The 13116-nt window shown below is 40.0% G+C and overlaps 1 protein-coding gene across 2 annotated transcripts in view; it reads left to right on the top strand.

The window, feature by feature from the left end:
- The window catches only part of LOC141400824 (uncharacterized), a 531740-nt gene that overhangs the window by 478256 nt on the left and 40368 nt on the right, over positions 1 to 13116 (top strand). For both annotated transcript variants that reach the window (XM_073980393.1, XM_073980392.1), the window contains exon 4: positions 1020 to 2165. In XM_073980393.1, the coding sequence (XP_073836494.1) occupies positions 1496 to 2165 (670 nt within the window). In that variant the 5' untranslated portion in view covers positions 1020 to 1495. The remainder of the gene's footprint in view (positions 1 to 1019; positions 2166 to 13116) is intronic.

Here is a 13116-nt window from a genome sequence, read left to right as displayed (position 1 = left end):
CTTCTCTGTTGCTAAAATGGAACGGTGTCTCCCGAATTTCATTATTTTGAAGGTTAGCCACATTGTTTTACCGAACGTGCTGAAATTTGGTATTTGGTGTTCTTCATAAGCGAAAGGAAACTAATTGTTCCATTTTTCTTCAATACAACACGTGTTGGAGGTTATAACAAGTTCGGCCTGGCCGAACTTAACTCCGTTCTCACATCTTTTTTAATATATTAACTCCCTGGGGAGCATAGGTCCATTACAAAGTTTTTCCAAGCTATTCTGTCACTGGGAATCCGTTTTATTCCATTCCAGCTAATACCTCTGCTCTGTACTCCTTTCATCAGACTTCTTTTCCAAGTGGCCTTTGGCCGACCCCTCCTTCTGTACCCTTGGAGATTCTATTCTAGGGCCCGGCGGCATATCTCATCCATTTCCACATTGAATACTGTTTATTTGTCTGTTATATCCTTTCCGCATGCGAAGTAGAGGGCACTTTGCTAGTTGTAAATAATTGCGTATGATATTTGGAAGTACTCATACGCACCATTGAATCAACGCTACGCTTCGAAGTTCGAACAAATTATGCATCTGCTACTAATTCTGGTTAGTCCCACAGTCTACAATTATATTCTTTAGCATATGTTTTCGTGACATACATCAGAAAAATGTTGGCACAGTTTTGGCAAGCAATTTAAAATAATTAAAATGTATTTCAATCCAAATGTTCTATTCCTTGCTACTACAGCAGACTCCCGCACTTTTCATTTGGCGGGGATTTGCCTGCCTACGACAATTTGGCTTGGCATGGAAACAATTCAGTAGCAATGATAATAAGAGAAATTATGTTAAGTTCGTTTCGTGTACATATTCAAATGATATGTGTTTGTGTGGGTGTATGCATTTCACATTTTCCAGGTCCCTGCTTCTATCCTTCCGTTGCTCAAGCTTAGGATAAGGATTTTGATTATATTTTACATTTAGAAAATTGTTCTCATTTTATTTCATTTTTTTGTGTATTTTCTTCTTTACAGATTTGATTTTTTTGGCGTTAACCACAAACAAAAAATAGTTATAAACTACGATTAGAGGCAACATCATCGCATCGCATCGTAGGAGCATAGTTGAAGAGGAAAAGTGACACAGACAGTGCTCAACTGCACATTATCTGGCAAAACAAAATAACAACCACAAACAATAGTTCTCTTTAGCATTGCAACAAAACCTCAGAGCCAAATAACAGCAGCAGCATCATCATTACATTGTGGAAGAAGCGAAGCACAAAATAACTTTTACCCTCGACAAGAACAAAACTAACAGCACAAGTTGCTAACCCACAATTTACTAAGCCATTACTACTAACTAACCAAGCAGCAACCTTCCAGCCAAGCGACCAGCATCATCACCACTGTTGTCATTGTACTTCTCTGTCCCTGTATTTCGTTAAACGTTTTTTTGTGTGTTTGTATTCTCGGCCGCGCACAGAAGAAGATTTAACTCATTTTCCAAAATGAATCTCTTAATGGCATCCATGCTTTTGTTAGCCATGTTGGCATTTCAGCCGACATTGATTTATGGCACAAAGGACTTGGTGGCATCATCTGCCAAGAGCAACAGCAATCCGGTCAACGTTAATAGAGGACATAAAATAAAATCTTCAAAGCATGGCAAACGGCATTCAAGCGAGCCATTCCAGCCATTGTATTCGCCCGCATTGTCGGCATCATCTAAATTGGTTTTGTCCCTTGAATCGGGTGATGTTTTGGTGCGTGCAGCACGTGGTGCCACCGCCGATCTAGATAAACAAAATCCCACTCCTGTAGTGGCCGCAGAAAATAGCAGCAGCAACAACAATAACAATGGTGGCAACAAACGTCACAAGAGTGGCAATAGTAAAAAATCCAATAAAAATTTAGCAGTTACACGTGAAAATGGCCAAACCTCAGGAGTAGCAGCATCAGCAGGCGCATCATCAGCCTCATTATCCAATGGAGGTCGCAAACATTTGGATAAGAAATTTTCCGCCACATCAGGATTAGCCAACGGCTCGGCACAGCAAGCGACCCTCGGTGGCAAGGGAAGACAACGTCAAATGTTGAAATCGCAAAATCATCAGGGAAAACGTTCCGGAAACAAAGCCATACGAGATGATGCTGCAGCAGGTGAAAGTGGACGAACACGTAAGTATCATTGGTATGCAATACATTTTACATAGAAGAAGGGAAAAATAATTGCAGAAAGAACTAACCCAAACACCCTTGCTTACCCAAGTGGTATAAATATAGAATAGTCTTTTAATTCTAGCGTGGTTTTGTCGTCGACTGGGGTAAGTTCATTCGCATCCAGGGTCTCTACAAGGACCCACTAAACCTTACGGAATGAAAGACTTGTATTCACCATTTACGTGGGGATAAATCCTTTATTTATATACTCTACACCACCCTGTGGTAAGGGGTATTATGTCTTTGTGCATTTGTATGTAACATGCAAAAGGAAGCGAGATAGACCCATAGTTCCTTTTTGGCATATACATAGAATCACTTTCTGAGTCGATTTATGCATATCCGTCAATTTGGCCATGTATTTTTGTAATCAAAGTACAGGTCGCATTTATTGTCCACTTTATATAAAAATTGTGGAATTAATTTTTTTTCCAAAGGACGAGAGCTATTTATTTTGTAAAAAATCGGTTCAGATTTGGGTATAGCTCGCATATATGTATATTTTCACTCAATTTGAGGTATTAGTGCACAAATCACGCTACGTAAGTCCGATTTAAATAAAATTTTAAACATATTTGAAATATAAGAAATAAGTTTGCCAAATTATATTCAAATCGGTTCAGATTTGGATATAGCTCCAATATATATTTCCACCTGATTTGAGATATTTGATGCACAAAACACCCTATATCTATCCAATTTTGATGAATTTTGCAATATGTGTCAATTATATGTGCAATATGTTTTGGTGCATATCAGGAGTTAGAAGACGGGTTGTCAAAGCCCTCATAAATTGGTACGATGAAAAATATCAAGTATATTCACTGTTTTATATGCATTTCTTATTTAGACAATCTAAAATTGTTCAATAAACTAATATATTGTGAAAATTTAAAAGTTATATCAATGCTTTAATGTGGCTCTCATATGAGGGTATCTCCCGATTTTGTGTATTTTGAGGGTCTTGAACTCATTTATTGTTCTAAGTGCCTATAAATTCATCTTGCAAAAAAAATGTCCATATAGGTCAATGTTTTGGAATAGTCCCCATATAGAGGTGCAGTCAAATAAGGGGGTTTTCGTTTCCTTATATGTATCTATACACCCAAAAAAATTTCAAAGTGTGTGAAAAGCATTTTTGCCACTCCACCAGTGTTGCCGAATTTGACGATTTATCGTCATTTTGACGATTTTTTGGCCCAAAATTGAAAAATGACGATTTGACGTTTTTATGGTCCAAAATGACGATTTTTCACCTAAGCCAGAAATGCATGAAATAAAAGACGATAACTACATTTTGACCAAAGTTTCACGAAAGATTTTAAGGAAAGCAATGTTCCAAACTCGATTTTTGAGCTGTTTTAATGTTTTGTAGCAATTTCTAGACGGATTAGCTATATTTAGGCACATATCTGGTGTTGAAGCGAGTTCAACAACAATGATAGATTTAACAACTATCCATGAGATTTGTTCATACTTTTCATCTGGTAACCTTTTATACAAAGAGCTTTCACTCAACGTATAAAAGGTTACCACTTCCATTTCGTTTCTGTACAAAACAAGCTAGAAATATGACTGCAACCATCTGCAGCCACTAGTTATAACTTCACTTGTACCAAGACCGCCAACATAACAAGAAGAAATAAAACTCGGCCGCTACAACAACATCTTTACAAAATGTCTTTTTATTTTGAACATTTCCGCCTAACATCTTTATAAAGCTGAGGAAGTTGCCACCGCTCAATTTGTAACCGCTACAGTCCACTCAGGCCAACTCCCCCAGATTTATACATCTGGAATACAGGTATTTTTATAGCTTTTGCCTTAAAAAGTTTACGTGATAAAATATTAATTATATATATTTTGTTGTAAAAAATATGAATCTAGCTTTATTAACTTCCTACTAATGTCCTCTTTAAGCTGTCAGCCAGTTTTGAATGAAAATTTTTATCGATTTACGACTGCCCAACAACTAAAATGTACGTATACAGACAAACATGGACGGTCACACTGTCAAGCAAGCGATATTTTAGCTAAGCTGTCATTCAAAATGACAATATGCCTGTTCGATAACTTTGCAAGTAAAAAGTTTTTGCAAGTTCTTGCAACTACTTGCAAGACTTCTCAATTCTCTTTTACTGAACAAGTTTGTAAAAGTTTGTGCAAATTTGTGCAAACTTTTGGGTTATCGTACAGACCTAATGTGTACCCAGCTTTACCATGCTGCATTACTGCAAACTCGATAACCATAGGAATACCATCATCTCCTGAGAGCTGTTCTTTTAGCGGTATTTAAGTGATATTGGGGTAGATTTATTGCTGGGTGTTGTATATCTTATGTTGTCAGTCTCATTCACAAAAATATCAGCGAAAAATTGCATTAAACGGTAGCCAAACCGAGTTTTGGACCATGTTGACGATTTTTTGACGATTTTTCAAATTTTGTTGACGATTTGACGATTTTTTTGACGATTTCCGATCAAAAACTGTCGGCAAAGCTGCACTCCACTCGGAGACCTTGTGGTCCATTGTGATCATACTGGGTGTTGAAAGTGTTGACAATTTTTTCTGTGTTTATTGGTTGTAGTTGAAGAATTTGTGTAAGATAGTTACGGATCCGGTTGTGGTGATAATGAGTGCTGGTGATGGAAAGAAGAGATGCTATGGAGATGGAAATTAGTTATGGTTAGGAGACAGTACATGGAAGGTAAGGAGACAGGGGAGAGTAGAGAGATGATAAGAGAGTGAAGGAGAGGAAACAGATAATATTTAGAAGGTAGATTAACTAGTATATTTAGGTTAACCCGCCCCATAGCCATTTAAGGCCTCTGCAGTATGCTAGCAAGACTGTGGGTCGGAAGAGGAGAAGTCAGACAGGGATTCCGTCGTGTGAACGCCAAAAAGCCTGTGTCTTTTGGCCCTCAGTCTGGGACACAGACAGAGAAGATGTTCAATTGTCTCCGTCTCCTCCACGTCCTCACACAGCCTACAATAGTCACTGCTGCTGTTATCCCATTTGAAAGTCATAGATCTGATGTTGCAGTGACCAGTAATGATCCCGACAACAACTCTGATCTCCGACTTGCACAACGAGAGAAGGGAAACAGTTCTACGCGCCGAGATTACCGGCCAGATTGACTTAGCAACCCGACATCCAGGAGCATCTAGCCAAATTCTTTTGGTTTTCTCAACGTAGAACCTGGTGAATTTATCCATGAAGCAACAAAGCGGAGGTTTCACACCAACCTCCACTTGCATGTTGTTTGATTGTGAGCCCCGCCTAGCCAGTTCATCCATTAGCCTCAACACCACACCACAGGTACCCAACAAAATCTTACTGACATACCATAGGTTTCCAAGATAGACCTACAATCTCGAACGATCCTAGACTTAATAGTGAAAGACCCTAATGCTTTTAGCGCTGCCTGGCTGTCTACGTAAATAGTGACTGCCCTGTTTGCTAAGTCCGTTCTTCCCACTATTGCCTCTAAGGCCTTCAATATTGCAAAGACCTCTGCCTGGAAAACACTACAGTTGTTATTAAGTTTAAACGAGTACCTAATGTTCAGTTCATCAGAGTACACACCCGTGCCATCTTCCATCTTCAACCCATCAGTGAAGATAGATAGGCTATCAGGAATTGGTCTGCACAGAACCCATTCATCCCTATCGGGTATTAAAACGTCAGGTATAGTGAAGTCAAGAGTTGGTGAAATGTAATCGGTCTCACCCCCTCTGTTTCCAAACACTAGCTGACTACTCAACCGCTGTAGAACGTTTGCATGACCAAGTAGTGAGCGACGCCACACAGGTAGGATATTTAAAACAGCATTCAGCGCCGCCTGAGGTGTGCTTTTAATAGCTCCAGTAATAAGAATTGACGCGGCACGTTGCACACTACTTAGCTTAGAAAGATTTGATTTATTGCTGAGTGCGTGCCACCAAACAAGACAACCGTAGGTTAGGATAAGACAAACCGCAGTCCTATACAGCCAGTGTATGACATGTGGTTTTATACCCCAGCTCTTACCTATGGTGTTCTTGCAAGAATATAATGCAATTAAGCCTCTCTTTGTTCGCTCCTCGGTATTCCTCTTCCAACAAAGCTTGTGGTCGAGGACCACACCAAGATATTTTGCTTCCTTGGAGTGGCTTAGTTGCACACCATCTAGAGTTGGTGGAACGCAAGCAGCAAGTTTTCTCTTCCTGGTGAAAAGTACCAGCTCTGTCTTCGCCGGATTCACCCTAAGTCCATTATGTTGGGCCCAACGTAAGAGCTGCACTAAAGCACCCTGCATAAGTTGAGACAGCGTAGATAAAAATTTTCCGCTGATTAGAATGACTACGTCATCCGCATACGCGACCTCCTTGGTTTTTAGCTTATCAGTACCAGAACCCACAACAGGGGTGATAAAACTCCACCCTGTGGCGTTCCTCTGGTGACCGACTTCTTTATAGAACTCTCTCCTAAGCTTGAATTGATTAGCCTACTGTCAAGCATTCTATCTATCCAGTTTATTATAATTGAGGGGACACCTAGTGTTTCTAGAGCAGAGTGAATTGATTCAAGTTTCACGTTATTAAACGCGGCCTCTATGTCAAAGAAGGCAGCTAAGATGAAACTTGAATCATCCATATTCTTCTCTATAGAGCCCACAACCTATATGATCTGATTTCCAAATCTAGTAGCCTTTCTAAAGTCTTTAGAAGAAAGTAGGAAATACTTATCGGCCTATAGTCTTTCGGCAGTGTGTGTCTTGGTTTCCCAGCTTTGAGAATGTAGGTCACAGTTACCTCCTTCCATAGCGCCGGTATGAGCGATAGCAGAATGCATGCCCTAAAGATCTTCCTTAGCGTTGATTTCAAAACATGCGACGCGTTTTGAAGCATCGCTGGAATGATACCGTCAGGTCCGGGTGATTTGTAGGGCTGAAAAGTGCTGATCGCTCAAGTTCGCTCTCCGCTGTGGAGTAGCTTCTGCTCGCATCTCTCATAGATTGACACGAGCTAGCGTCCTTGCAGCCTGGAAAGTTTGTGCTTGCCAGCAGGTTTAGGGTCTCCAGAGCTGAGTTAGTCCAGGTGCCCTCATTCCTCTTGATGCTCCTATGGTTTTCGGATCCTTGGAGATCACCCTGCGGAATCTTGCAGCTGCGCTGACTCCCTCTATAGTCTCACTGAAACTTATCCAAGAATTCCTCTTGGCCTTCCTAACCTCACTCTTATACTTATTGAAGGTATCCCTATAGATATTCCAATCAGTATATAGTTTGGTCCTACTAGCTTTGTTGTAAGCCTTCCTACTGGTTTTCCTTAGATTGGCTAAATCCTTATTCCACCAGACCGGCTGAGATCTCCTACCAGGATACGTTAATGGGCAGGTCTTCTCATAGCAATCTTTAAGAACCTTTGTGACCGTTGGGTTGGGGGGTGGAGTCGTTGCAGGAGTCGGAATCCGATCAACCAGAATGGAGATCTTCTCCATATGAGGGTACTTGCGCTCAAGTCTCCTCGTAATTCGAAGCCTCACACCGATTAATCGGAGTTCATCTTGACTCACATCGTTTGGGGCTTTGTCAACGAATTTGTTGCAATATTTGGCAACTCTTTTGTATTCGTGCCGGTCCTTCTTTTCCTTGGCCTTACTGCCCATTTTGGTTGAGGTCATTGTGGAGGGTGTCACTTCCTCCAGTATGGCTTCTTCCTCCATGGGGTCTTGCCTCGGAAGGGAAGGTCTATCGGATTCGACCGATGGATTATCCCCCAGGGGAGTTGGACTCACTAAGGTGAGATTAGAGATCCCCCCTTGGACTGAAGAGAGCGCTTCCTGGGATGTCCGAGATGGGATAACTGTAACATCCATCTCTTCGGCCGACATAAGGGATTCGTCTTCCCAGTTCCAGGGGGGGCTCTCCTGACTCAATCTGCGTTGTCCATTGTCGTAGCTAGGGTCGATTCGAGGGTGAAGTTGTTTTTTGTTGTTGTGGGTTTTTTAGTTTATTTTTCGTATCATCCATGAGAAAATATGTTTATTGGGGGAATTGAGGACAGCCATGGCATAGCCCTCCTTACCATGACTAGGGCACTAATTACTCGTGGAGGTGCCCAGGTATCCACGAGGCTCCGTTCAAATACAGTTGGAACCCTAACTGCAAACCGAAGAACACCGATGGGTACGAGGTCGCTTGACACCCCGGTGTTAGGGGATCTCCTTTGAGGTAGGAGATCGAAACCTGGGATAACCTTTGGTCGTACGCAACCTTCTATTTTCCAGGTAGTACACTTGAAGTGCAGAGTATGCACTTGAAGTACACTGCTTGGTCAAGAAGAAAGTTGCGAACTTAAGCCCCCACATCGCTTTAAGGTTGTTATCCCCCCGGGGCATAATTACCACTATTTTCACCATTTCTTCAATAAAAAAAATAACGGCAAAAAACGGCACGAGTTATGAGTTAATTTTGAAATAAAATACTCTACACTAAAATACAAAATCTTTTTTTCTAAAATGTTAATAAGTAACCGTATTTCACTATTCCATTTTAAAATTTTTACTTTTGATCCGCAAAACCAAAAATTTTTCACTTTAAAAGCACCAAATTTTATTTTTTTGTAGCTACTTTTGAAAATGGGAATAAAAGTTCAACTTTAGCACAGCGTAACTGTGAAAGTAAACAACATATGACCTTTATATTTCTTGTACATACGTAGAATTTTGCACCCTATAATCATATAAAAATAGTTGTTCCAAAAACCTAATTTCAATTCTTTAATTAATCTGCGTGTTTTGCGATCACAACCATCTGTGCGACGGTACAAGTTTCATCAGGGACAAGTCCATACTTGATGAGAAAATAGCCTGAAAGTTGCAAAAAAAAAACCTATCATACCGTGGTTGGAGCTCAAGATAACTCTCGAACGATTCGGTGCAACATTTGGCCTTCGTAATATTTTGTTTTAAACTTAGTTTAAGTTCGAAGATAAGCCATATCGGTCCACTACTGCATATACCTAAACTTCAAAAATTGTGCGCTCGATAACTCTAAATCCCTCCGTTGGACACCAGAGTCTGGTCAAGCCTTTTTCATTATTTTTTTTTTTTTGCATTTTATACTGTGTTGCGATTAAGCTATGAACCTGAGATTCCAGGTAGCTTCATGGAATTTTCCTACCTTTCAAATGAAGGAAACATGAAGTCAAAAGGATCACCAGAAAAGGAGCTAAAATGATTTTTTGACATACATATCACATGAGTCTGGCCAGACCCCACCCATTTTTATACCCTCAGCATTTATGCTAACGAGGGTATATACACTTTCATACGGGCAAAATGTGCCTCATCGAAATAATGGTTTTAGACCCCAAGTATGTTTGGACGAAATGTGTTTCAGACAATTTGGAGTCGATTGAGCAATGTCCGTCCGTCTGTCTGTCTGTCTGTCTGCCTGTCTGGCTGGCTGGAGCGCACGATAACTCTCGAACGGATAAACCGATTCGGTTCAGTTTAGGCTTTCGTAATATTTTACCCAAACTTAGTTTAAGTTCGAAGATGGGCTATATCGGTCCACTCCTTCCGGTACCTCCCCCACAAAACTTCGAAAATGTTCGGAAAATTTGTGCGCACGATAACTCTTGAAGGGAGTAACCGATTTGGTCCATACTTTGCCCATCGTGACATGTGTACCAGACTTAGACAAGGTTTCAATATGGACTCAATCTGTCCACACCTTCGGGTACCTCCCACACAAAATTTCGGAAAAATTCAGTTTAGGGCCATCTCTCGAATCGCTTTGATTTTTGTTTTAGAAACTTGTATTCACTGCCCTCCATACGACGGTACAAGTTTCATCAGGGGCAAGTCCACACTTCCTGAGAAAATAGCCTGAAAGTTGCAAAGAAACCCCTATAACACCGGGTGTAGTGGTTGGAGCACAAGATAACTCTCGAACGGATCTGCCGATTCGGTCCAAAATTTGGCCTTAGTAATATTTTGTCCAAACATAGTTTAAGTTTGAAGATAAATCATATCGGTCCACTCCTTCAGGTACCTCCCCCACAAAAGTTCAAAAATGTTCGGAAAAATTGTTCGTACGGTAACTCTTGAAGGGAGTGGCCGAATTGGTGTATACTTTACACATTCTAATATATCTACCAGATATAGATCATGTTTAAATATGGACTATATTTGCCCACTCCATCCGGTACCTCCCACACAAAATTTCGGATAAGTTCACTTTAAGACCTGATATCAAATCACTTTGATTTTTGTTGAAGCAACTTGCATTCGCTGCCTCAATTACGAAGGTAAACGATTTTTTAGGGGCAAGTCTATACTTCTTGAGCAAACAGCCCGAAGAGTGTAAAAAACCCCTATGGCACCATATGTTGTGGCTGGAGATCCTCTTCCATAACGGTCAATGTCAATCCATTCCTTTTAGGATCTCCTTCGCAAAACTTTTGATCTTTAATCCTAATCAACATTTTTGTCGGTTCAAACGCTCAAAAATTTTAATACCCCCTAAATATATACGTATTTTGGGAAAAATTGTTTCAATATAAACAGGCTGAGGGTATATCTTTGTCGGCAAAGCCGACTGAAGCTTTTTTACTTGTTTATTGAAAAAATTCCAAAATTGTTTTTAAAATTTGATTTTTTCCTACATTATTTGACAAAATGAATACCCTTTTATGAAATTTGTCGCATTTCACCCTACAATGTCTTCAAAATTGCACATTGCACAAAAGCAGGATATGGATTTGAAATCAGTGAAGGTACCACAACCTAAAAAATTTCCTTGCAAATAGGGTTACACTTTAATTCTAGACAAATATACACATAACTGGACTAATAAAACCCATTACTTAGCTTTTCTGCTCTTTTTGTCGGGTGGATTGGTCCAAATATAGGATTCTCCATATGAATTATAAGAAAATCCTTAGGATATGTGCCTTTATTTACCTCTTGATATCATCGTTATTGCACTGCAATAAAATGTAAAGTTATAAAATAGTGCTTCAAAATGAAATATAAATGGGATTTTCGAGCATAGAGACAAGAAAACTACGAATTTTTTACTTCATGGGCATATGTCCGGTTTTACTAATTTGATAATATCATTTAAATTTATAGTTTTTTTTTGACAAATAAGGATAATTTATTAAAGATAAGGGTCCTTTAAACATATTAAACAACTTTTTATATAAAAATGTTAATTTAGTTTACTAAAAAAATATAAATTATTATATGGGTCTGGCCAGACTCATGTGTTACGAATGTGACAAACAATATGGGTGTCCAACGAAGGGTTAAGGGAGTGACCGATTTGGTCCATACTTTACACATCCTAATATATCTACCAGATATAAATCAGATTCGAATATGACATATATTTGGCTACTCCTTCGAGTACCTCCTGGACAGCACGATAACTCCCGAACTGATCAAGCGAATCGGTCCAAAATTTAGCCTTTGTCATATTGTGTCCAAATTTGGTTTCAGTTGGAAGATGGGCAATACTTCCGGTACTTCCCCCCAATGTTTAAAAAAATTAACTAAAGTGGTATGCACGATATCTTTTGAACGGGGCAACCAATTTCGATGATCACGTTTCAATCATTGGGTATGCGTTCCTCCTGCCAAATGGTGCTAACTACGGGGTGCATATATCATACCAGTGTGCCGCCTCCAGTCTTGAACAGTTTGTTGTAACAGTTGTATCAATGCACATATGTTCGCTCATATTATTATTCAGTTATCTTGTTCTGCTTCCTCTGTATCCAGACTCAAAAATTCTGCAACCTTAACTGGCTACATCCATAACGAATCAAGAGTCAGGTGAGTGGGGCAGCTAAATAAATTCAACGAGTCGTGCGCTCCCAATTCAAATGCAGGGCATGTGCCATAAATTCGAGTTCAATATGAATAGTGGCGGCTGCATCGTCCGGATCCGGATCTTAACTCGGCTAAAACCATTTGTGTTTACCTAGACAGCTGGCGTTCTTCTGCTGCGATGGATAGGACATGCATATTGTACCTTTGTAATGCATGCGTAGCAGTATCAGTTTGAATGTTATTCTAATCTGTCTGATAGGCTCGTTGATCTAGAAGTTCTCGCTTATATTTTTAGATCTCTCTCTCCATATCATGAAGATCCCTCCTGACATACCTGGGTGGGGTACTCATGCCGGTAACGCCCAAGCAATTACTGCATCGACAACATCTTGTTGTGCTGATGTACGGGTAAAATGTTCATCTCCTCATGGAAGTGGTCCACTATTGCAGTCCTCAGAACGCCATTCTGGCAGGTTTGAATATTCATACACTGCGTACACACACACCGGCGGATTGCATTATAAGAGGTCAACAAGGTTTCTTTGTCTAATGGTCTGCCATCGACCATTCTGTTCAGGGGTAGCTTTATTTTAGCCGTTCAGGTGGTGAATAGTGTGGCAGTGGATTTAGCAGCGGATATTTTCATATTCCTCAAATATAAGAAGTGCACTAAGTAAACTATGTAGACATTTAACTTATCGCATATGTTATTCGCATTTGTTACGATCTCTATTCCCTCTGGAGGGTGTGAAATTTCAAAAGGGCCGCTTGATGGAACTCCCTGTTTCATTTTACGGGTGTTGGACTTCTTACTTCTGAATTCTACAAACGACTGGATTCCGCACTTGTATATATCCTTGAACAGCTTGGATCAGTGCGCAATATGTGATAAGTGTAGATATGGCGAGATTCTTATCGAGGAACCTTAATTCCCTGAAACTTTAACTTCTTGCGTAGGCGGCGCAATGCTTCCAAAATCAGCCTTTTCTTCGTCTCCTAACTACAATTTTTAGCCACTTCCACAGATGAAACATTTTAGCCCTCAAAATAACAAAGATATACAAAATCTAAATATATTAAAAA

The sequence above is a fragment of the Musca autumnalis genome, unplaced genomic scaffold (assembly GCF_047663935.1).
Source record: "Musca autumnalis isolate F117 unplaced genomic scaffold, ASM4766393v1 scaffold_4, whole genome shotgun sequence".
Classification (NCBI taxonomy): Eukaryota; Metazoa; Arthropoda; class Insecta; order Diptera; family Muscidae; genus Musca; species Musca autumnalis.
The sequence above is the reverse complement of the archived record's forward strand: the minus strand, read 5'-3'. Positions and strand labels throughout refer to the sequence as shown.